General features: G+C 43.1%; 2 protein-coding genes and 2 long non-coding RNA genes across 5 annotated transcripts; 2 read left to right on the top strand and 2 right to left on the bottom strand.

The window, feature by feature from the left end:
• Positions 1-365: 365 nt before the first annotated feature.
• On the bottom strand, positions 366-11,957 carry LOC127762300 (uncharacterized). 2 transcript variants are annotated; one of them, XR_008015500.1, is made up of 4 exons: positions 11,595-11,957; positions 6,966-7,338; positions 5,226-5,728; positions 366-1,122 (listed from the first exon to the last, which is right to left on the bottom strand). It is a non-coding gene; the product is annotated as an uncharacterized LOC127762300 (long non-coding RNA). The 2 variants fall into 2 exon arrangements; XR_008015499.1 differs by lacking the exon at positions 11,595-11,957 and adding an exon at positions 7,825-7,964 and having other exon boundaries at positions 6,966-7,718.
• On the top strand, positions 1,153-11,560 carry LOC127762299 (tyrosine-sulfated glycopeptide receptor 1-like). Its single transcript, XM_052286746.1, has 2 exons — positions 1,153-3,047; positions 7,877-11,560. The coding sequence occupies exons 1-2, from the start codon at positions 1,609-1,611 to the stop codon at positions 10,920-10,922; spliced, it is 4,485 nt and encodes a 1,494-aa protein (XP_052142706.1). The 5' UTR covers positions 1,153-1,608; the 3' UTR covers positions 10,923-11,560.
• Positions 11,958-12,470: 513 nt separating the features above from the next.
• Positions 12,471-14,803, bottom strand: LOC127762173 (uncharacterized). Its single transcript, XR_008015444.1, has 3 exons — positions 14,419-14,803; positions 14,043-14,332; positions 12,471-13,002 (listed from the first exon to the last, which is right to left on the bottom strand). It is a non-coding gene; the product is annotated as an uncharacterized LOC127762173 (long non-coding RNA).
• Positions 14,685-25,454, top strand: LOC127762172 (tyrosine-sulfated glycopeptide receptor 1-like). The gene is made up of 2 exons (XM_052286557.1): positions 14,685-16,200; positions 21,867-25,454. Exons 1-2 carry the CDS (start codon positions 14,768-14,770, stop codon positions 24,937-24,939), a joined length of 4,506 nt encoding a protein of 1,501 aa, XP_052142517.1. The 5' UTR covers positions 14,685-14,767; the 3' UTR covers positions 24,940-25,454.
• Positions 25,455-26,064: the final 610 nt, after the last annotated feature.

The raw sequence follows: 26,064 nt of genomic DNA, 5'->3' as shown, positions 1-26,064 counted from the left end.
CTCATGACTGAGTTTATTTTGGGGAGGAATTACTACCTAGTATAAGATGAGACATCATTGTTCAGATTCGTAATACTAGTTAGTGCTTCATGTTACATTAGGTAGCAACATTTTATGATGAAGGTAGTACTATATAATTTTTTGCCCATAAAATGACTCGAATCACAACATTTCATATAAGCTATAAATGAGTAAAATTGCAGATATCAAATGTGCAAATTGGAATAAGAAACAGAAAAGGAAAATGATCATGAAAAAAAAGACTGTCTAGGTGGTTGCATTATGTCCCAAAGACAATGGACCAAAATAATTGAAGTGCACTACACCTACTACCGAGCATCGAAATGATATCACCTGAACTTTTTTAAAGACCTCATAAGCAAATTGAAATTAAAATTAGAAAAAAATATGTCCATGATAAAGGAGGACAAAGTCTTACACCAGCTTGCAAAATGAGCCCAGATTCTTGTGCAATTCTGTGGCTCCACTCCGGTTCCATAGACCACATATGTCTGTACAAGAATCAGGCTCCACCATGATGTCCCAAGTGATATAGCTTGCCACACATCATCCAGCCCTCATACGCTACCCATTTTACTTTTTCTTCACGCTTCCAAAATTTCGAGAGATTTGACAACTTGACATTCCACAAAAGTGGGCTTGGAGTATTTAACATCCTGATTTGGTCACTTCCATTCACTCACTCAGATGGTTCCACATATTATTCACACAAGTATCAATTAAAGCAAATCAGCAATGAATAGTGTCAAATTATCAAATTTCTCCCAAATTTCCAGTCATAATCCATGGTCTATAATGATACAACAGTGGAGCAGGTAGAAGATGGAAAAAGAGCTGCAAACGTGTGGAGAAAATAAGCCAAAGCGCACGCTTGATAACAGAAAGTAAACGGTCAAGAAGAAGAAGAGAGCAACACACCGGGTCGCCCACTCACCACCACCACTTGTGCTTAATTTGTTCTTGTCCAAACCATGTGTACACACCATGACCACGACGCCGATGATTGTTCCAAATTATATGCACCTCTCGGAATGATGATTTTCCATGTACACAATTGCAAATCTTCAACCAAATTATCACAAAATACAAGCGGGGGAGAACCTGGTAACATAAGTGATATATACGGTCAAATATTAACCATGATGTAACAAGAGCAACGTGATAAGGATTGAGTCAAGAATTAATGCTTCAGAAAAAAAAAACATATTCATCCGTCCCATAATATAGCAACCTAGTATCAGAGACCTGTCCAGATTCGTAGTACTAGGATATATCCCATCCGGTAGTAGCTAGTATACCCAGGAAGGTTGACTGTGCAATAGATCATTCTACAGTCAACCGGTAGAGAATTTAACAGCACACGCGTTAACAAAGACCATGCATCAATCTTGTGAAAACTTAGCAAGTACTCCTTATAGGCTATTGCATCTAAATATCTAATCCTGGATGGACTGCGACCGGTAAGTCCAAAACAAAATTAGAAGCAAAAGTGGCTTCTTTCATCCTCCTCATGGCTCGTTCTTGACTACAAAATTGATTCTTTACACGCCAAGCATCTTGTTTTGATCATAGTTTCATCAGAGAATCATGCAGCCACTCCATTTTCCATCATACAGGTATAGCAGCAAATTACCTACCATATCTTCCCTGAGCCTTGGTCTCCTGCTGCTGATCTCCTTGGCTTCTCTCACCAGCTCCTGCACAGAGCAGGAGAAGGGCTCTCTTCACCAGTTCCTCGCCGAGCTCTCGCAAGACGGCAACCTTTCCATGTCATGGCGGAATGATAGAAACTGCTGTGTCTGGGAAGGTATCACCTGCAACAGAAATGGAGCGGTCACTGATATCTCCTTGCAATCAAAGGGCCTTGAAGGGCACATCTCACCATCTCTTGGAAACCTTACTAGCCTGCTACGCCTCAACCTATCGCACAACTCGCTGTCCGGTTACCTACCATGGGAATTGGTTTCTTCCAGCAGTATCAGTGTCCTCGACGTCAGTTTTAACCGACTCAGAGGGGAGCTGCAAGACCCGCTATCTCCGATGACCGCTGTTTGGCCTCTGCAGGTACTGAACATCTCGAGTAACTCATTTACAGGACAGTTTCCATCCACCACATGGAAGGCCATGAAGAACCTGGTTGCACTGAATGCCAGCAACAACAGATTTACTGGGCAGATACCGGATCATTTCTGCTCGAGCTCGCCATCCTTAATGGTGCTTGACCTTTGTTACAACCTGTTCAGTGGAGGCATACCCCCGGGGATTGGAGCTTGTTCCAGGCTAAATGTGCTCAAGGTTGGTCAAAACAATCTCAGTGGGACTCTCCCTGATGAACTCTTCAATGCCACCTCCTTGGAGCACCTGTCTGTTCCCAACAATGGTTTAAATGGAACACTCGATAGTGCGCATATCATGAAACTAAGTAATCTGGTTACACTTGATCTTGGAGGGAACAATTTCAATGGCAGGATTCCAGAATCTATAGGTGAACTCAAGAAATTAGAGGAACTCCTTTTGGGCCACAACGACATGTATGGAGAGGTGCCATCGACTCTGAGCAACTGCACAAATCTCAAAACCATAGATATCAAGAGCAACAGCTTCAGTGGAGAGCTCTCCAAGATCAATTTCTCCACCCTACCCAATTTACAAACTTTAGATCTTCTGCTTAACAACTTCAATGGAACAATTCCGCAAAACATCTATTCATGCAGCAATCTAATTGCATTGCGGATGTCTTCCAATAAATTCCATGGCCAGCTGCCAAAGGGAATAGGCAATCTGAAGTCCCTCTCCTTCCTTTCAATTTCCAACAATTCTCTTACGAATATCACTGATACACTTCAGATACTCAAGAACTCCAGGAGCCTCAGCACTTTGCTTATGGGAGTGAACTTCAATGGTGAGCTTATGCCAGAGGATGAAACAATTGATGGCTTTGAGAATCTGCAATTTATATCAATTGATGACTGTTCATTGATTGGGAACATACCATTTTGGTTATCAAAACTCACTAATTTGCAGATGTTAGATTTATCTAACAATCAACTCACTGGACAAATACCTGCCTGGATTAACAGACTAAACTTCCTCTTCTATCTTGATATATCAAACAATAGCTTGACAGGGGGGATCCCAACAGCTTTGATGGAGATACCAAGGCTCATATCAGCAAATTCTACACCATATTTTGACCCAGGGATCCTGCAGCTTCCTATTTATACAGGACCATCACTTGAATACCGAGGATTTCGTGCTTTCCCAGCAACATTAAATCTAGCCAGGAACCATCTCATGGGTGCAATCCCACAAGAGATTGGCCAACTAAAAATGCTCCGGACACTCAATATCAGCTTCAATAGTATTTCAGGAGAGATCCCACAACCGCTTTGCAACCTTACGGATCTGCAGGTGCTCGACTTATCCAATAACCATCTCATAGGTACAATCCCATCTGCACTGAACAATCTGCATTTCCTTTCTAAGCTCAATGTTTCTAACAATGATCTGGAAGGGTCTATTCCAACTGGAGGTCAGTTTAGTACATTTCAAAATTCTAGCTTTGTTGGAAACTCAAAGCTGTGTGGCTCAAATATCTTCCGCAGCTGTGATTCATCAAAAGCACCTTCAGTGTCCAGAAAACAACACAAAAAGAAAGTTATTTTAGCAATCACACTCAGCGTGTCTGTTGGAGGCATTATCATTCTTTTATCCCTGAGTAGTCTCCTCGTGTCACTCAGGGCTACAAAGTTGATGAGAAAAGGGGAATTAGCTAACAACAGAAATGAAGAAACAGCCTCATTCAATCCAAATTCAGACCATTCATTGATGGTGATGCCACAAGGCAAGGGAGACAATAACAAGCTTACGTTTGCAGACATCATGAAGACTACAAATAACTTCGATAAGGAGAACATCATAGGTTGTGGAGGTTATGGATTAGTCTACAAGGCTGAGCTACCTGATGGCTCCAAGTTAGCTATCAAGAAGCTCAATAGTGAAATGTGCCTGATGGAAAGGGAATTCACTGCAGAGATTGAAGCACTCACCATGGCGCAGCATGACAATCTTGTGCCACTCTGGGGTTACTGTATACATGGAAACTCGAGGCTGCTTATATATTCTTACATGGAGAATGGCAGCTTAGACGATTGGCTTCACAACAGGGATGATGATGCTAGCTCATTTCTTGATTGGCCAACCAGGCTCAAGATTGCTCAAGGAGCAAGCCTAGGTATTTCTTACATCCATGATGTATGCAAGCCTCATATTGTCCATCGTGACATCAAATCCAGCAACATCCTGCTCGACAAAGAATTCAAAGCTTATATTGCAGATTTTGGACTATCAAGGTTGATCCTTCCTAGCAAAACTCATGTCACAACTGAGCTAGTTGGCACCCTGGGTTACATCCCCCCTGAGTATGGGCAATCATGGATTGCTACATTGAGAGGCGACATATACAGTTTCGGAGTGGTCCTGCTTGAGCTTCTCACGGGAAGACGGCCTGTTCCTTTACTGTCTACATCAAAGGAACTTGTCCCGTGGGTACAGGAGATGAGAGCAGTGGGAAAACAGATCAAGGTCCTGGATCCAACAGTTCGAGGAATGGGGTATGATGAGCAAATGCTAAAGGTGCTTGAAACTGCCTGCAAGTGTGTCAACTATAATCCTTTGATGAGGCCAACTATCATGGAAGTAGTTGCTAGTCTGGACAGTATAGACGCTGACTGAAACACATAACATCAATGATAGATAATTTTGTACTTTCACCAAACAGGAGTTTATGTAATTTCACTAGAATTAGTACTTCTGACTGACTTGTCTTATAGTTCGTTCTCCGCGGCTTGTGACAGACTACTATCATTTCAGGGCATTGAGTGCTGAAAGAATTCGTCTTGCTTTGATCCTTCACTTGTTTGTTGAAACACTATTTATGCTCAAGTTGTACAGGCATGACAAAAAGGTAGAAAAAACGTCAAAAAGGTTAGAAAGATACCAAGATATTCTGCTATAAGCAGTTTGTTTCCGATCATCAATGTGTTATTGAAAAAATTAACTAGGTCAGCACAACTAACCATGTTGGTTGTGAAATTCTGCTAACCAAGATATTTTGCTAAGTTGGTTGTGAAATGCGTTGATAAAATACCAGCACAAATGCTAGGGACTAGCATGGAGCTGAAAGAGAAGGCAGCACAACTGACCATGTCGAAGGAGGCGCACTGGCGCGCGTGAAGAGAGCGCGGCATTGTCGGCACGCACTCACGAAGCATGGCCCCTCAGTCGCCTGGTCGACGAGCCCACCTCCACGAGATCTTCGACGGCCGCAGTCGGCGCCCGACCGGAACTGGACAGCCTCTCGGGCATTTCGCCGAACACCCTGAGCGCGGCGCCTCACAGCGAAGCGGCTCCTTCCACTTCCACCAGACGTTCCCAACCCCTCCCCCTGGCATTGCGTCGAACAGTTGAAGGGCGTCGCCGCGTCGCCGTCGCGCGGCGTCATGCTGTCCGGTGACACGGGCCCGGAGGAGGAGGAGCAAGGCCGCGGCGCCGGGGCAGCCGGCCACCTGTCGCCGCCGGTCGCCTCCCCGCCGCTAGTCTGGGAGAAGAATCGAAGCTTTCGGGCTCGTGTTGGGCCCGGAGGGAAACGACCACACGAGGCCCATGTATTCCAGCCCAACTTAATTTCATCGTTGGCTTATCAGTCCTAGTTAAAATTTAGGAATAAGTTCACAATACAATTCTCAAAAAAAAAAAAATCACGATACCAGATATAGAGTACCCTAAACTATATCTGGTATTGTTAGTTGATTTTAGGGTTTTTATATGGTAGTCTATTATTTTCGGTCTTGGCTTTTAAACCACAAAAAAAATATTTTTAGTACTTCGTTCCATTTTCTACGGATTTCAACCGAAGCCTAACCAATTAGAATTGTTTTTTTTTCCAACATGCTGTCGTTTGTTATAGAACAATGGTACTCCCTCCGTTTCGAAATATTTGACACCGTTGACTTTTTAGCACATGTTTGACCGTTCGTCTTATTCAAAAACTTTTGTAAGATATGTAAAATTATATGCCTACATAAAAATATATTTAACAATGAATCAAATGATAGGAAAAGAATTAATAATTACTTAAATTTTTTGAATAAGACGAACGGTCAAACATGTAATAAAAAGTCAACGGCGTCAAACATTTCGAAACGGAGGGAGTATGATTTTGCAGAAATTGAAGTATGATCACATAAACAGAGATGGTAAGGGATAGTATATATAACCTTTGCGCATAGAACGATTGGAATCACACTTCATATATACACCATAAATGAGTAAATTTGCAAATACCTCGTACGCAAATTGGAATTAGAAACAGAAAAAGAAATATATAACCAATTAAACTAAGGCTTGTGTAGCTCCAGGTCCAGGAAGTACATAAGAATACTCTACATTCAACCATGTCTACACCGATGAGGCTCCTACGTACCTCTAACGTGTAGGCCCATGAGGGTTTGCCTCACCTGTTGGTGCGTAATCCATTTACAGATTTATTGTACTAAGTTATGTCATATTCTATTATAAGTTAAGTTATTTTGGAACGGAAGAATACACAAGCTGATCATGTGTGATCAGCCAGTATCCCCTGTGGTGTCCTAAATCCCGATGCAGCTATGCAAGTGATCAGCCAGATGGCATCCACAGGGGATATGCTTCCAAAATTCAGATGGCATCCACAAGGCGTCATAATAGTCCATGCCTCCATGGGTCAACAGTCATACAACGGCGAAGCCTGAAGGATGGATAACAGCTGAACGTGTGGAGCAAATAAGCCAACCAACGCGCACGCTTGACAGCAGAAAGTAAACGCCTTGGCCCTTGCGTGATCGTCTCAACAACAACAACAACAACAACAATAATAGAGACGAGATAGTCACCAGATTACCCACCAATCAGCTGTGTTTGTTGGTGTCCAGAGCATGTGCCGCACCACGACCGCGACGCCGATGATTGCTCTAGATTATATGCAACTCTCCGAATGATGCTTCCCATGTACCACCTGCAAAGCTGATCTTACAAATCTTCACCAGCTGTGTTTCTTGATCTTCTCACAGAAGAAAAACGTGAATATTAGGGAAGAATCTAATATCAAATAAATAGAAGATGTGAGACTTTGAACCCACGCCGGCTAGCCCACCACCTTGTGGAGCTAGCCGGAAGATCCCTGGGTGTTTCTCCTTGATCTTGTCAAGGATGAACAAATTTGTACGCATCAGTGGCAACTGGCAAGCAAACAGGTCTTTCATGGCTTCAGGGGTGCAGCTGGTAAGAGAAGTGATGTCAGATGGAGTCAATTAATCCATGTTGTAACAATGTCAATGTGACAAGGATTAAAATAAAAAAAATGGTCCAAACAAAAGGAAATAACTTGCACGATCAGGGAGGTCGGCCACTTGATGTTTCAATAGTACTCGCTAGTGAGACGTCATACCGAAGAAGACAGGCGAAACTGGATGCTATATAACCATATTTTGCCAAGAAGATATTGTGGCAGTATCTGTAAAGTCTTAATGAATATCCATAGGCTATATCACCTAATCTTTGACATGTATTTCTTTTTTATGATTACGACTAGTATACTAGAATAAAATGGAAGCAAGGGCAGCTTCTCTCTTCCTCCTCATGCTCTTCATTGATTAGTCCTATCCAGTCAGGAACAAAGCTCAGCATCAGGTTTTTCATGTTAGTTTCACCAGAAAACCATGCAGCTACTTCATTACAAGAAACACAGCAACAAATTTCCCATACCTGTTCTTGCCCTTGCCCTGGTGCTGCTCATCAACCTCGCCTCTCTCACCAGTTCATGTACAGAGCACGACAGGAGCTCCCTCCTCAAGTTCCTCAGGGAGCTCTCTCAGGATGGAGGCCTCTCTGCATCATGGCAGGACGGCACAGATTGCTGCAAATGGGATGGGATCGCCTGCAGCCAAGATGGGACGGTAATTGATGTTTCTCTGGCTTCTAGGAGCCTTCAGGGGAACATCTCACCTTCTCTTGGCAACCTCACTGGATTGCTGCGTCTCAATCTCTCCCACAACATGCTATCTGGTGCCTTACCACAAGAATTGGTGTCTTCCAGCAGTATCATCATCGTTGACGTCAGCTTTAACAGGCTGAATGGAGGTCTCAACGAGTTGCCATCTTCAACCCCTATCAGGCCACTGCAGGTACTCAACATCTCAAGTAATTTATTTATAGGGCAGTTTCCATCTTCCATATGGGATGTGATGAAAAATCTGGTCGCCCTCAATGTCAGCAGTAATAAGTTTACTGGGAAGATACCGACTCGTTTTTGTGACAGCTCATCAAATTTATCTGTGCTTGAACTATGTTACAATCAATTCAGTGGCAGCATCCCCTCGGGACTTGGTAATTGCTCCATGCTCAAAGTTCTGAAGGCTGGCCACAACAAGCTCAGTGGGACACTCCCAGGTGAACTCTTCAATGATGTCTCATTGGAGTACCTATCTTTTCCTAACAATAATTTGCATGGGGAAATTGATGGTACACAGATAGCAAAACTGAGAAATCTAGTAACTCTTGATCTGGGAGGGAATCAGTTCATTGGCAAGATTCCAGATTCTGTCAGCCAACTGAAGAGATTGGAGGAGTTACATTTGGACAGCAACATGATGTCTGGCGAGTTGCCCGGAACTCTGGGCAGCTGCACAAATCTCTCAATCATCGACCTCAAGCATAATAACTTCAGTGGAGATCTTGGCAAAGTCAATTTCTCCGCTCTACACAATCTAAAAACTTTAGATCTTTACTTCAACAACTTCACCGGAACAATTCCAGAAAGCATCTATTCATGCAGCAATTTGACAGCCCTACGGTTATCAGGCAACCATTTCCATGGAGAGTTGTCACCGGGAATGATCAATCTGAAGTATCTTTCCTTCTTCTCACTTGATGACAACAAGCTTACTAACATCACAAAAGCACTTCAGATCCTTAAAAGTTGCAGCACCATTACCACCCTGCTTATTGGGCACAACTTTAGAGGAGAGGTCATGCCACAGGACGAAAGTATTGATGGTTTTGGGAATCTTCAAGTTCTTGACATAAACAGTTGCTTGTTGTCTGGGAAAATACCTCTATGGTTATCCAGGCTCACGAATCTGGAGATGCTACTTTTAAATGGCAATCAACTCACAGGACCAATACCAAGATGGATTGATTCCTTAAACCACCTGTTCTATATAGATGTATCAGACAACAGATTTACAGAAGAAATTCCGATCACCTTGATGAATTTGCCAATGCTAAGATCAACATCAGACATAGCCCATTTGGACCCAGGGGCTTTTGAGCTTCCTGTTTATAACGGGCCATCATTTCAATACCGCACGCTTACTGGCTTCCCTACGTTGTTGAATCTGAGCCATAACAACTTCATAGGTGTGATTTCCCCAATGATTGGTCAGTTGGAAGTGCTTGTTGTGCTTGATTTCAGCTTCAACAACTTATCTGGGCAGATCCCACAATCAATTTGCAACCTCACAAGCCTCCAGGTTCTACATTTGTCCAATAACCATCTCACAGGTGAAATCCCTCCTGGACTAAGCAATCTGAACTTCCTCTCAGCATTCAATATTTCCAACAATGACCTAGAGGGGCCTATTCCAACTGGAGGCCAATTTGATACATTCCCAAACTCAAGCTTCGAAGGAAACCCAAAGCTTTGTGACTCTAGGTTCAATCACCACTGCAGTTCAGCAGAAGCAAGTTCAGTGTCCAGAAAAGAACAGAATAAAAAAATCGTTCTCGCAATATCATTTGGTGTCTTCTTTGGAGGGATTTGCATTCTTTTGTTGCTAGGGTGTTTCTTTGTCTCAGAAAGGAGCAAACGCTTCATAACCAAAAATAGTAGTGACAACGATGGTGATTTAGAAGCAGCTTCATTCAACTCTGATTCAGAGCATTCATTGATAATGATTACACGAGGAAAGGGAGAAGAAATCAACCTCACATTTGCTGACATTGTGACAGCTACAAATAACTTCGACAAGGCGCATATCATTGGGTGTGGAGGCTATGGGCTAGTCTACAAAGCTGAGTTACCAGATGGTTCCAAGATCGCTATCAAGAAGCTCAATAGTGAAATGTGTCTAACGGAAAGGGAATTCAGTGCAGAGGTTGATGCACTATCCATGGCACAGCATGCCAATCTCGTGCCCTTCTGGGGTTACTGCATCCAGGGCAACCTGAGGCTCCTCATATACTCCTTAATGGAGAATGGTAGTTTAGACGATTGGCTTCACAATTGGGATGATGATGCCAGCTCATTTCTCGACTGGCCAACCAGGCTGAAGATTGCACAGGGAGCAAGTCAGGGCCTTCATTACATCCATGATGTCTGCAAGCCTCATATCGTCCACCGTGATATCAAGTCCAGCAATATATTACTTGACAAAGAATTCAAATCGTATATTGCAGATTTTGGGCTGTCAAGGTTGGTCCTTCCCAACATAACCCATGTCACAACCGAACTAGTCGGCACTCTGGGTTACATTCCCCCTGAATATGGGCAATCATGGGTTGCTACATTGAGAGGTGATATGTATAGTTTCGGAGTGGTCCTGCTAGAGCTTCTCACGGGGAGGCGCCCTGTTCCAATCTTGTCTACATCAGAGGAACTTGTCCCATGGGTACACAAGATGAGATCAGAGGGAAAGCAGATTGAGGTGTTGGATCCAACACTTCGAGGCACAGGGTGCGAAGAGCAAATGCTAAAGGTGCTCGAAACTGCTTGCAAGTGTGTTGACTGTAATCCTTTGAAGAGGCCAACTATCATGGAAGTTGTCACTTGTCTGGACAATATAGGCACTGAAATAAAGATATAAAATTATAAAAACATGATAGATAATTTTGTAGTTCCCTATAAGTAGTACTTCTGACTTGTCTTATAGTTTGTTATGTACAGCTTGGGACAGACTAATATCATTTCAGCAAATTGATGTTACTTGTTTTTGCTTAGTGAATGTTTAATTCCATCAAAAAGTGTTTTAAGTGATTCTCTTCCTTTCCCTGTTTCTTGAAACACTATCCACACCCAAGTTGTACAGGCATGACAAAAAGTACAAACAAGTGAGAACATGGTTATGATCCTACATGGTTATGATCCTTGAGTTTTTTACTGAGAGAGTCGAAATTGTTTCCATTCAAGTGAAGATACCAAGATACTCCATCTGTTTCAAATTATTTGTCACTCTATGTTTTTTTCCTAAGTCAAATACATCTATCTTTGAAAGTATGTCTTATGATGAATCTAAAAATATAATATATAGAAACTGATGGTCAAAGATTAAAATGTTTGACTTAGTACAAGCCTAGAACGGCAAGTAATTTGAAACGGAGAGAGTATTTAGGATTTAGCTGCTGCCCGCCATTTGTTTCCGCTCAACGCATTCTAGAAATGATGACTAAAGTTGGTTGTAACCTAGATAAAATACCAGAACAAACGATAGGCACTAGCATGGAGTATTGGAGTGGAAAGAGAATGCAGCACAACTAACCATCTCGAAGGAGCAGCACGAACTCACGCAGCACCAACCAATCCCTGATCGACATTCTCAACCGCACGAGCTCTTCTACGGCCACGGTCACCCGCCGCCCGTGGCAAGACACTCGAGCATTTCGCCGAACACCCTGAGAGCGCGCCGATACACAGGGAAGCGGCCCACCCTTCCCCCAGAGTTGCCAGGCACGGGCCGGGAGGAGCAAGCTCGCAGCGCTGCGGGGGTGGTGGCGGAAGCCAGGACAGGATACGGAGCCGCGAGCACGCCACTCGCCGGAGGGATTTGAGGAGCGGCGGCGGCAGAGAGGGACATTGTCGCCGCCGGTCGTCTCCCCCGCGGCCCCGCCGCCGGTCTGGGGGAAGAACGAATGCCTGTGGATCGTGTTGGGCCTAAATGGGAACGACCACTTGAGGAGTTGAGGCCCATGTATTCCGGCCCAACTCAAAGAAGAGAAAAAAAAAAAAGGTCCAAGGAATCCTAAATTCCTAATGGCCTGTTTGTAGCTGCTGGGAAATTTTTCAAAGCATTCGAAACGAGAAAAATGTTTTAGTACATGATTTATTAAATATTAACTATCATAAAATTAAAAAAATATTTTTACTTGAATTTCTAAACAACTTCTATATGTTTTTTTAACAAATACACACATTATTTAACATTTTAAAACACGTACTAACAAAAATAGAGAAAATTAAAATTTAGAGTTGAAGAAAAAAAACATGGTCTAAGTAGAAATATCATGAGGTTGCCTGTAACCTTGATCCAAGCAGCATACAAATCGCTACTATTGGTAGTGATCCTACCCGGAACGACTTTAAAAAGCAGAATACAGGCAACAGGAAAACAAAGGAATTAGGACGGTATAATGCCATCTCATCCTAAATAATAATGTCAAATCATAGAACACAAGAATTGTCTAGTCATATAGTTTGGATGCTTCACATGAAAACGCTAAAGGATTTAGAGAAAGAGTGATACAAAGACTTCCAGGAGGTGTGAGTTCATGCTAATTTTTCTCTAAAATTCCTTAAAAAAAACTAAAGGGCTCATTCCTTAAGGAGCCCTTAAGCACGAATGCACAGTAGTCTAAGGGCTCACGTGCAAAATGTTACTACTCCCTCCGTAATGTAAGATTTTCTATCATTATCCATATTCATACGTATGTTAATTAATCTAGACATGTAAATGTGGATAATGTTAGAAAGTCTTATATTATTAATATAAAACGGATAAAGTATTATATAATCGCTGCACGCGCGACTTGATCCGAACCGTTGAAACGAGACCAGATGCCCACCGCTCGGTCAAGGCGACCGTTCACCGCTCCGCGCCCATTCTCCAATAAATAATCACACCTCCACGCCTCCACGGCGGCGGCGGCGGCGGCGGGATACAGAGAAGGTATCTGACAATAGATCAAACCCCAGTGAATCAGTTTATAATCTCATTTCAAAAAACAAAAAAGGACATAAGTGATCGTCTGAGTTAACTAGTCATCCACTCATCCATCACATGCTTAGGATTTTATGCTCGTGATCCATCGTTTCGCTTATCTTACGTCTATTCATAACGTTTATTAGCAAAGAAAAAATAATTTATATGTAAAACTTTTGTCAGTGTTGTGAAAGACGGAATACGGATATCGGACGAAGAGGGTACCGCCAAACGATTAGTCGTTATGCGGACGATTAATCGGAATTTGACGGAATTTAACGTTTTGTAAATATAAGGACAAAGTTGATAATAGCTTGCTAACTTTTTTAGGTAAATGCATGAAACTACAAATATTGAACATATTACTATATTAGAATAGAACAAGCGTGACATGGCATTAACTCAACATATATTAAAGTTCATAATCCATTCCATAGTTGTGCATGAAACAGTGAGATTTAGGCTGGGATGGATTTGGATGGGCAAACAACGTACGGCCAACTATAGGTCAGGGTAGTTGTGGGCTGGGCCGTGTGATCATGCCCGATTATACGGATGAATTAGTTAAAAACGGATGATTTATCGGTAATTACATTGATTACGCGTTCAGGACAACTAATGAAGACCGTTTCGTGAAAACGTGACGGGCAGCTTGCCGCATACGTTTTAACGGGCGTATAAACGGCCGTATCAACCGTTTTCCACAACATTGACTTTTTATATATGTATTCTTAGTAATTCAAAAGAAATAAACCATAATTAAAAAAACCATAAAATCAATTTTAAGATTAAGAATAATTTTAAAATTTAAATTTTAGTTCATAAACATAGGCATATGCATAAGAGCGAAACGATGTTGACCTAAATTATATACTAGTGGAAAACGGAAAACAACTGCAAGCGTGTGGAGCTAATAAACCAAAGCGCACGCTTGATAACAACAGAGTCAGCAAGTAAACAGTCAAGATTCAAGCCGAAGAAGGGAGCAGCAGTTTTGGTCCCTCCACTCACCAGTTGTTCATTGTTGTTGTACACACCATGACCGCGACGCCGATGCATGATGATTGCTGTAAATCATATGCACTTCTTAGAATGATGCTTTAATTCCATGTAGTGCTCTCTCTCCAACTTACAAATCTTCAGCAATTATTTTTGTTCTTTCGCAAATACAGGGCATTTTCCTGTTGAATAAAGGTGATGCAGCATCCTTCAGTTCAATCTTTGTGTCAAAATTTTGTCCGGAATAATAGCTAGCGAAGAGCCGAAGAGATCCATGGTGAAGCTGGTAAGATAAGTCATGCCTGATCAAGTAAATTAAGGCATGTTGTAACAATGTCAACGTGTTTAAGGTTAAAAATTAAGGATGGCTACGGAGAGAATTACTTACGGCCACCAAGGTCGACAAGTTGACTTTCCAATAGTATAACTGGCAGCCGCTACTGGAACGCCATAGTGCGACGAACAAAACTGCACTGACAGTTTTTGTGAGGTCCTAAATCTTAATGAGTACCCATATGATATAGCATCAAACCATTGACCAGTATTTATTTGTGATGCTGTTTCTTGATATGACCATCTGATGCATTCCCTAGTCAAAGAAGGCCAAAATAATATGGAGCCCATAGAGGCTTCTTTCTTCCTCCTGATTCTCTTTCTTGATATGACCATCTGATGCTTTCCCCAGAGAAGATACAAACTCAGCATTCAGGTTTCAGTGCTAGATTCACAAGAAAACCATGCACCACCTTCATTCTCATTACAAGGCACATAGAAACAAATTTCCAATACCTCTTCTTGGCCTTGCCTTGGTGGTGCTGATCAACTTTGCCTCCCTCACCAGTTCATGTACAGAGCAGGACAGGAGCTCCCTCCTCAAGTTCCTCAGGGAGCTCTCTCAAGATGGCGGCCTCGCTGCGTCATGGCAGGATGGTACAGATTGCTGCAAATGGGATGGGATCACCTGCAGCCAAGATAGCACGGTCACTGATGTTTCCCTGGCCTCTAGGAGCCTCCAGGGACACATCTCACCGTCTCTTGGTAATCTCCTTGGACTTCTGCGCCTCAACTTGTCTCATAACCTGCTATCTGGTGCCCTACCGCAGGAATTGTTCTCCTCCAGCAGCCTCATCGTCGTTGATGTCAGCTTTAACCGCCTGGATGGAGATCTCAACGAGTTGCCATCTTCAACACCTGCAAGGCCACTGCAGGTACTGAACATCTCAAGTAATTTGTTAGCAGGACAGTTTCCATCATCCACATGGGCAGTGATGAAATATATGGTTGCACTCAATGTCAGTAACAACAGCTTTAGTGGGCATATACCAGCTAATTTCTGCACCAACTCGCCATACTTATCTGTGCTTGAACTCAGTTATAACCAATTCAGTGGGAGCATTCCCCCTGGATTTGGAAGTTGCTCCAGTCTCAGAGTCCTCAAGGCTGGCCACAACAACCTTAGTGGGAATCTCCCTGATGAAATCTTCAATGCTACCTCCTTAGAGTGCCTCTCTTTACCAAACAATGGTTTACAAGGAACACTTGAAGGGGTAAATGTTGTCAAACTCATTAAGCTGGCTACCCTTGACCTTGGAGAGAACAACTTCAGCGGTAACATTCCGGAGTCTATAGGTCAGCTCAACAGATTGGAGGAACTCCATTTGAGCAACAACAAAATGTTTGGGAGCATACCATCAACCTTGAGCAACTGCACAAGTCTGAAAATCATCGACCTCAATAACAACAATTTCAGTGGAGACCTTATCAATGTCAATTTCTCCAACCTACCAAGTCTACAAACTTTAGATCTTCGGCAGAACAACTTCAGTGGTGAAATTCCAGAAACAATATACTCGTGCAACAACCTAACTGCCCTGCGGCTATCTTTGAATAAGTTCCATGGTCAGTTATCAAAGGGACTAGGCAATCTGAAGTCCCTTTCCTTCCTGTCACTCAGTTTCAACAATCTCACAAACATAACAAATGCACTACAGATATTAAGGAACTCCAGTAACCTCATCACCCTTCTTATTGGCCAAAACTTCATGAATGAGAGAATACCAGAAGATGATAGCATTGATGGTTTTGAGAATCTTCAGGTTCTATCCCTAAGTGAATGCTCATTCTCTGGAAAAATACCTCGATGGCTATCGAAACTCTCAAGGTTGGAGGTGCTAGAGTTAGACAACAATCGACTAACTGGACCAATACCAGACTGGATCAGTAGCCTAAACTTCCTCTTCTATCTAGATATATCAAATAACAATCTGACAGGAGAAATTCCGATGTCCTTATTACAGATGCCAATGCTAAGGTCAGACAGGGCTGCAGCACAGTTGGACCGTAGAGCATTTCAATTACCCATATATAAAGATGCATCACTACTTCAATACCGCAAGGCCAGTGCTTTTCCCAAAGTGCTGAATCTAGGCAAAAATGAATTCACTGGTTTGATCCCCCCAGAGATTGGTCTGTTGAAAGTGCTCCTTTCACTGAATTTGAGCTATAACAAATTATATGGAGATATCCCCCAGTCGATCTGCAACCTCACAGATCTGCTTGTGCTGGATTTATCAAGCAACAATCTAACTGGTACAATCCCAGCTGCACTGAACAATTTAAACTTCCTTTCCAAATTCAACATCTCATACAATGACCTAGAAGGGCCTATCCCAACTGGCGGTCAGCTTGATACATTCACAAATTCTAGCTTTTATGGCAATCCAAAGCTGTGTGGTCCTATGCTTGTACGCCATTGCAGTTCAGCTGATGGACATTTGATCTCAAAGAAACAACAAAACAAGAAGGTCATACTTGCAATTATTTTTGGTGTCTTCTTTGGAGCCATTGTCATTCTTATGTTGTCAGGGTATCTCCTTTGGTCGATCAGGGGTATGAGTTTCATGACCAAAAATAGGTGCAACAATGATTACACGGAAGCATTATCATCCAACATCAGTTCAGAGCATTTGTTAGTAATGTTGCAGCAAGGCAAGGAAGCAGAAGACAAGCTCACATTCACTGGCATTATGGAAGCTACAAATAATTTTAACAGGGAGCACATCATTGGATGCGGAGGTTATGGATTAGTCTACAGGGCAGAGCTACCTGATGGCTCAAAAATTGCCATAAAGAAGCTCAATGGTGAAATGTGCCTGATGGAAAGGGAGTTCAGTGCAGAGGTTGAAACACTCTCCATGGCACAACATGACAATCTTGTGCCACTCTTGGGTTACTGTATCCAGGGAAACTCAAGGCTCCTCATATATTCTTACATGGAGAATGGCAGTCTGGACGACTGGCTTCATAACAAGGACGATAGTACCAGCACAATTCTAGATTGGCCAAGACGGCTCATAATAGCGAAAGGAGCAAGCCATGGCCTTTCTTACATCCACAATATCTGCAAGCCTCGTATTGTCCACCGTGACATCAAATCTAGCAACATCCTTCTCGACAAAGAATTCAAAGCTTATATTGCAGATTTTGGATTATCACGGTTGATCCTTCCCAACAAAACTCATGTCACAACCGAGCTAGTCGGCACTCTCGGTTACATCCCCCCTGAGTATGGGCAAGCATGGGTTGCTACATTGAAAGGTGACGTGTACAGTTTCGGAGTGGTCCTGCTTGAGCTTCTCACTGGGAGGAGGCCAGTTCCAATACTATCTACTTCAAAGGAACTTGTCCCATGGGTACAGGAGATGATATCAGAGGGAAAGCAGATTGAGGTGCTGGATTCAACACTTCAAGGCACAGGGTGTGAAGAGCAAATGCTAAAGGTCCTTGAAACTGCTTGCAAGTGCGTCGATGGTAATCCTTTGATGAGGCCAACTATGATGGAAATAGTAGCCAGTCTGGACAGTATAGACCCTGACCTAAAGATGCAATAATATGATAGATTATCTAAAAAAATATGATAGATAATCGTGTGCCTTCTGTGAACTAAGTTCATCTAGTTTCCCTAGAACTAGTATTTCTTGTTAGAGTATATGTTAGAGATTCTTGCACTTTCCATGTAAGAGTTGATCTAGTTTCACTAGAACTAGTATTTCTGATTTGTCTTGCCATTCGTCCTGTACAGCTTGTTACAGACTAGTGTCGTTTTGAGGCATTGCTATTTACTTTTTTTTTTTATTACAAAGTGGATATGTAACGTGTCTTCCTTTCCCAGTTTATTAAACACTGTTCATGCTCAGGTTGCACAGGCATGACAAAAGGTCAAAACAAGTGAGGAAATTGTTATGTTCCTTGAGTTTTTCAGTTCGAAAATCAAAATGGTTCCCATTCAAGTGAAGATATTAGGTATTTTCAGCTGTGTAGATACGACTACAGTTGACTGCGAAATGCGTGGATAAAATACCAGCACAAATGCTAGGCACTAATATGGACTATGGAAGTACGGAGTGGTAAGAGAATGCAAAACAACCAACCTTCTCGAAGGTGGGCGGACACGCGCGCGTGAAGAGAGCGTGGCATTGCGGAACGCACTCACTGGGGTGTCACACCATCCGGCGCCAGACATATGTGCCGGTCCCCGCGAGCTCCTCGATGGCCACGCTCGCCGCCGCCCGGTACAAGTCACTGGAGCATTTCGCCGAACACCCCGAGTGCGCCACCTCACAGGGAAGGGAAGCGGCTACCCTCCCACCAGGGCAGCCCTGGCATTGCCGTATAAAAGTGCAAGGGCATCGCGGGCGCGCGGCAGCGGTCCGGCCGTCCGGGAGGAGCAATCCCGCCGTCGCCGTCGCCACCGGCGGCCGCGGTGACCTCCCCCGCCGGCCGCCGCTAGTCTGTGTGAGGAACGAAAAGATTGCGTCTCGTGTTGGGCCCAAATGGAAAAGACCACCTCGACTACTGGAGGCCCATGTATTCCGGCCCAACTTGGGAAGGGCAAAAAGAAGGACAGAAATATGGCCTGTTTGGTTGGTGCCCTCGACACCATGCCTGAAGAATTTCCATGCCTGGCATACGAGAAGTTTAGGAACATGACCTGGTCAGGCGGCCTGAGGTTGTGCTTGTTTGGTTTGTCGCAGCTACCCGAGAAGAAAAACAAGTGATTTGCTCTAGATGATTATTGCTAAGTAAAGTGCTAAAGTGTTAAACAGGAATATGTAAATCTCGGCAGCATCATCCATCCAACCAAAATCCATATGTACCTAGCTTTCCATAAGCAAAATCAAATCAATCGCATACCAAAAAATAAGGGGAAAATAAATAAGAGAATAATACAAGGAAGACGAACCCCCAAATCTAGCAATACCTATGGCAAATTAGATCTTTTCCAGCTGTGAGCTTCAATCGACAAGTCCGCAGCTTTCTTCATGAACCAAACAATCGGCAGCCTCGGCGAAAGCTTCGCGCAAAGAGGCCACAGCAAAACGACGGGATTCGACAGCCTCGCCGGAAGCTTTGCGGGAAGCTAGATTTGAAAAGGGGCGGTAGCATCGCACCACGACGGTGACAGTAGCAGGGGCTTCGCCGAATGGGCAGAACGGCGACGACAACGGCCGCGGTGGCCGGGATCCACGCGAGCTAGCTTTGTGCGACGGTGGGAGCTTCCATACGGCGGTGACTTTCGTGTAGCTGAGAGAGATTACATTGTAAACCACGAACGGTGCTACGCCTGGAGCTCAGGCGACCGATTTTGGTCGCCTGACTCAGGCTAATTGCGTGCGTCAGTGCGTCAGGCCAGGCGAGAGGGAGACGGTATCAGGGTAGCAACCAAACAAGAAGTAAAGTGAGTCAGGCTACTCTCAGGCCAGGTAAATTCTCCTCAGGGCAGCAACCAAATAGGCCATAGTAATGGAGATATCTTTGAGGGTTTCCACGTAAAATTCCCATGAATCTCCATCGATCGTTTGATCCAAACCGTATACGGACGATCGGACGGTTAAAATAGTGGGGCTTAGGGTGCGTCGTGCGTGACAATTGGTTGCTCTGTATTAATCTACTTCCTCTATTTTTTTGGTTTTTGTCCCAAGAAAAAATTTTTAAATTTAATTAAGTTTATGAAAAAAATATAGTAATATCTAGAATGCCAAATTAATTTTATTAACCTTGAATACATTTTTATGATATACCCTTTTGTTTCATATTATAAATTGTTTTACTTTTTTCTAAGTTAAATTTCTTTATATTTGACAACATCTATAATGTTAAAATAGTTTCATTAAATATAACATTAGATATATTTTGATAATATATTTATTTTGTGTTGGAAATGCTGCTATATTTTTTTATAATATTGGCCAAACTTTGCCCAGGAAAAGATCACAACGACTTATAATATAAAATGGAGGTAGTAATTGTTTGTCTTTATTCTTTTATAAACTTAGTTAAATTTAAATAAGTTTAATTTAAAACAAAATCAAAACATCCTACGTTCTTACTGAAACGGTGGGAGTAACCGTTGAGTCAATTAACCCATCCACTGCATAATTTTAACTGTGGTGTTTGTCATTTCAGCGGAGATGAGGCAAAGGCCAGCTTCTCCAAATTGCCCAATCTAAAAATTTTGGATGTTTACATGAACAATTTCAGACTTTCAGTGGCATAGTCACATAATGCATATCTACTCATGTATAGCAATTTTCATTCAAAAAAAATCATGTATAGCAATTTGACTGTACTGCAGCAATTGTCCAACCATTTCCGTGGCCACATGTTATCATGACTTGGCAATCTGAAATTCTGAACATTTTTGTTGAAACGCAGCAATCTGAACTTCTAGAGTTATCTCTCTGACTAACAATTCTTGTACATATAGGACAAGAGCTCTCCAGACGCAGGATGAAATCGTTGATAAATGATTGGTCAAAAACTAGCTGTACCCCCTTTTTTGCGTGGAAAAAAGACTAGCTATAGCTTTGGCGTCTCTAAATGACACGATTATAATCAACTTACACAATCCATAATGCCCCATCGGTTGACCAAGAACTACCTAAATACCAAACGACTTATTAGCGACTAACAAGTAATGTGAATAAAACATTTTATATATGTATCCTTACTGACTTAAAAGTTAATGTTGAAAAAAAAACTACATTAAAAATAACCTAAGATTTATCTAAAATTTAAATTTTAGCAACGGCCGATTTGTTCTGGGATAAAAAAAGAACAGACAGAGACAGCGAATCAATTAGCCAATGCTAATAATTTATAAGTGGAGCAGAGGCCACAGAGAACCAAGTGAGTGGGAATGACCAACACTGACAACAGTAGCACAAACAATTACCACTTCATACTGCAGTATCTGAAAAGATGTCATTGTAAAGTTGGTGAACAGAACAAATGTCATATTATATAATATCATCTCATATCATCATGTAAACCAAAACAATTGTTTAATACCAATTGAACAATCACATAATCGAGGGAGGATGCAAATTGCAAAAGCAGACAACAAATTTTTTGTACAAAAAGGTTGGGCACTTGGCAGGTGGCTCCAACCGAAACGTGCTGGTATCTGGTGTGAACCAGGAAGCTGCACCTGCAGTGGCTTACTGGCAATTGTGCACATCATCAACAGTGTGGATGTGTGGCCACTACACCTTATTCTTGACCCAATCCTCCTTTCTATATTGTGAATACGACTGCAACATAAGCAGCTTGCTTTGTTTTCTTTTTCCTCCTCTTCCTCAAAGCATCATCAGGTCCATTTCATTTGCACCTCCGATCAGAATCAGGTGTAGGCACCATTTGCTTGGAGGCCATGCAGAAGCAGCAGCAACTCCATTCCTCATGCAAGAAGTGCAGCAATAGATGTTTCATAGATTTCCTTAGGTTCAATCTTGCCTTTGCGCTGCTGCTATTGCTCTCTCTGGCCTCTCCCACCAGCTCATGCACAGAGCAGGAGAGGAGCTCCCTCCTCCAGTTCCTCTCCAGCCTCTCCAGCGATGGCGGTCTCGCAGTGTCATGGCGGAATGCCGCAGACTGCTGCAAATGGGAAGGGGTCACCTGCAGTGCAGATGGGACGGTCACCGATGTCTCACTGGCTTCCAAGGGGCTCGAGGGGCGTATCTCACCGTCCCTTGGCAACCTCACCGGCCTGCTGCGCCTCAACCTGTCCCACAACTCGCTGTCCGGTGGCTTGCCGCTGGAGTTGATGGCATCCAGCAGCATCACCGTCCTTGACATCAGCTTCAACCTCCTCAAGGAAGAGATACATGAGCTGCCGTCTTCCACCCCAGCCCAGCCTCTCCAGGTGCTGAACATCTCGAGCAACTTGTTTACAGGACAGTTTCCATCTGCCACATGGGAGATGATGAAGAATCTGGTTATGCTGAATGCCAGCAACAACAGCTTCACGGGACAGATACCGAGTAATTTCTGCAGCAGGTCACCGTCCCTTACAGTGCTTGCACTCTGTTATAATCATCTCAATGGCAGCATCCCCCCTGGATTTGGTAACTGCTTGAAGCTCAGAGTGCTCAAAGCTGGTCACAATAACCTCAGCGGGAATCTCCCAGGTGATCTCTTCAACGCTACCTCATTGGAGTACCTCTCTTTCCCAAACAATGAGTTGAATGGAGTAATTAATGGTACACTCATAGTGAACCTCAGAAATCTGTCAACTCTTGATCTTGAGGGGAATAACATTAATGGAAGGATTCCAGACTCTATAGGCCAGCTCAAGAGACTGCAAGATCTCCATTTGGGTGATAATAACATATCTGGGGAGCTTCCATCAGCCCTGAGCAACTGCACACATCTCATAACAATTAACCTCAAGAGAAACAACTTCAGCGGCAATCTTAGCAATGTGAACTTCTCCAACCTGTCCAATCTAAAAACTTTAGATCTCATGGACAACAAATTTGAAGGTACAGTTCCAGAAAGCATTTACTCTTGCACCAATCTGGTCGCACTTCGGTTATCTAGTAACAATTTACAAGGTCAGCTTTCGCCGAAAATAAGCAATTTGAAGTCCCTTACTTTCTTATCGGTTGGTTGCAACAACTTGACAAATATCACAAACATGCTATGGATCCTCAAGGATTCTAGGAACCTCACCACCCTTCTTATCGGGACCAACTTCTATGGCGAAGCCATGCCAGAAGATAACTCAATTGATGGTTTTCAGAACCTTAAGGTTCTTTCCATAGCTAATTGCTCATTGTCTGGAAATATACCTTTATGGCTGTCGAAGCTAGAAAAGTTGGAGATGTTATTTTTGCTAGATAATCGACTCAGTGGATCTATACCTCCTTGGATCAAAAGACTAGAGTCACTGTTCCATCTAGACCTATCAAATAACAGCCTTATAGGGGGGATTCCAGCTTCTTTAATGGAGATGCCAATGCTAATAACAAAGAAGAATACCACCCGTTTGGATCCATGGGTATTTGAGCTACCTATATATAGATCTGCAGCCGGCTTTCAATACCGGATAACCAGTGCTTTCCCAAAAGTGCTGAATCTAAGCAATAATAACTTCAGTGGTGTGATCCCTCAAGACATCGGTCAGTTGAAATCACTCGACATCCTCAGTTTAAGTTCGAATAATTTATCAGGAGAAATTCCACAGCAGCTCGGCAACCTGACAAATTTGCAGGTGCTAGACTTGTCTAGGAACCATCTCACAGGTGCAATCCCATCAGCACTGAACAACCTGCACTTCCTTTCTGCATTCAATGTTTCTTTTAATGATCTTGAAGGGCCTATTCCAAATGGAGTCCAGTTTAGTACATTCACAAATTCTAGCTTTGACGAGAACCCAAAGTTATGTGGCCATATTCTTCATCGCAGTTGTCGTTCAGAACAAGCAGCATCCATTTCCACAAAAAATCACAACAAGAAAGCCATTTTTGCAACTGCATTCGGTGTCTTCTTCGGAGGAATTGTTGTTCTTCTATTTCTGGCATATCTTCTTGCCACTGTAAAGGTTACAGATTGTATAACCAACAACAGGAGTAGCGAGAATGCAGATGTAGACGCAACTTCGCACAAGTCTGATTCAGAGCAATCATTAGTTATTGTGAAGGGAGATAAAAACAAGGGAGATAAAAACAAGCTCACCTTTGCTGACATTGTGAAGGCTACAAATAACTTCGACAAGGAGAATATCATTGGGTGTGGAGGCTACGGGCTTGTATACAAGGCCGATTTACCTGATGGCACCAAGCTGGCCATCAAGAAGCTTTTTGGTGAGATGTGCCTGATGGAAAGAGAATTCACTGCAGAGGTTGAAGCACTTTCTATGGCACAACATGACAATCTTGTACCACTGTGGGGTTACTGCATACAGGGAAATTCAAGGCTCCTTATATATTCTTATATGGAGAATGGGAGCCTAGACGACTGGCTTCACAACAGGGACGATGATGCGAGCACATTTCTTGACTGGCCGAAGCGGCTCAAAATTGCCCAAGGAGCAGGCCGGGGACTTTCTTATATCCATGATGCCTGCAAGCCACATATCATCCACCGTGATATCAAGTCCAGCAATATCCTACTTGACAAAGAATTTAAAGCTTATGTTGCTGATTTCGGGCTAGCAAGATTAATCCTTGCCAACAAAACACATGTCACTACGGAGCTAGTTGGTACTCTGGGCTACATCCCACCTGAATATGGACAAGGATGGGTTGCTACTTTGAAAGGCGATATTTACAGCTTTGGAGTTGTCCTGCTTGAGCTGCTCACAGGAAGACGACCTGTCCATATCTTGTCTTCATCCAAAGAACTTGTCAAGTGGGTACAGGAGATGAAATCAGAAGGGAATCAGATTGAGGTCCTGGATCCAATACTGCGAGGGACAGGATATGACGAGCAAATGCTGAAGGTGCTAGAAACTGCTTGCAAGTGTGTCAACTGTAATCCCTGCATGAGGCCGACTATAAAGGAAGTTGTCTCCTGCTTGGACAGTATAGACGCCAAACTGCAGATGCAAAATTCAGTCAAAACTTAAGACAGAATGTAGTTATACAGGATTATCTGGTATACCAGTGCACATAGTACATGCAATTTGCAAGAATGACTACTCCAGTCTAATCCTTTGTACAGCTTTTTTTTTTGTACAGCTTTTTGACAGATTCATTTCTCCCTTTATCAGGGTAAAATGTATACCATGATGAAAAAAAAAGTCCTAAGAGGTTATGAGCACACATCGTCCATCCTTACAATGTTCCTTGCGTATCTCGAATAAATTTGAATTCGAGGTGGGTTAGTTTTCAGGATCCCATTTATTATTCAAAAAATAACTCCTCAAATATGAATCAAAGTGCAGAATAACATGTTTGTAAATTGCACGGCCCAGGGGCACAATGCCCTCTCCCAAAGGTACCACGCAAACTCGGCAATTTAACGGTGTAAAAAGTAGACGCTTCTTCGATTGTGTGCAAAGAAAAAAAAAAGAACATTTCTTTCTGAAAAATAAAAGGAAGCAGTGGCAATAGAGGATTTTTTTTTTTTTTTTTAGAATAGGTCACCTGGGGGGAGAGCTTCCCCACGGCAATAGAGGATTAAAATAATGCATCACAATTTTCACCAAAATGTCAGGGCATAAATGCCGAAACAAAGATTAAGCATTTTACAGAGGCTAACTAACAGGGGTAATGAACCGAGGCACCAAAATCATCACCACATGTTAGAGCAGGAACAGGTGCCCTATAAACCCACTCCCGTTTGCAACGACACCCCCTAATCATTCAACGTTATGCGACGAATCTCAATCGGAGGAGCATGTTTGCACAAGCATCGCTCCCCACCCACCACGAACCCTAAAAAAACACCCTAGACCCCCCACACCCGCAGCGCAATAGAGCAAGCCAAATCCTCACATGACGAACGAACAGAGAGGCGACGCGCAGAGAGTTAGTAAGCTGACCTTACCCTAGGTTGTCCGGCGATCTCCGTACCGCTGCTCGGGAGAGGGACCATGCCGCCGCCGCCGGTCGCCGGCTCCGGAGCTGAGGGAGATGACTCCAATTTTGGGAGCAACACGTGTGCAATTCTGCACGGGTGAGCATCGAAGCAGATAACCAGTCCTGGGCCCATCGTCCAGTGGGCCAAAGATACTCCCAGAGATACTATA

Source organism: Oryza glaberrima, chromosome 2 (genome assembly GCF_000147395.1).
Source record: "Oryza glaberrima chromosome 2, OglaRS2, whole genome shotgun sequence".
NCBI classification, from domain to species: domain Eukaryota; kingdom Viridiplantae; phylum Streptophyta; class Magnoliopsida; order Poales; family Poaceae; genus Oryza; species Oryza glaberrima.
Note: the sequence above shows the minus strand (reverse complement) of the source record. Positions and strands in the feature narration are given on the sequence as shown.

Excerpts from the sequence above, each read along its gene's own strand:
- LOC127762172 (XM_052286557.1), top strand. The coding sequence starts at position 14,768 with ATGCACCACCTTCATTCTCATTACAAGGCACATAGAAACAAATTTCCA. Across the intron at positions 16,201-21,866 it reads AAACTCTCAAGGTTGGAGGT|CTCATGCACAGAGCAGGAGA; the intron begins GCTAGAGTTAGA and ends CTCTCCCACCAG.
- LOC127762299 (XM_052286746.1), top strand. The coding sequence starts at position 1,609 with ATGCAGCCACTCCATTTTCCATCATACAGGTATAGCAGCAAATTACCT. Across the intron at positions 3,048-7,876 it reads AAACTCACTAATTTGCAGAT|TTCATGTACAGAGCACGACA; the intron begins GTTAGATTTATC and ends CTCTCTCACCAG.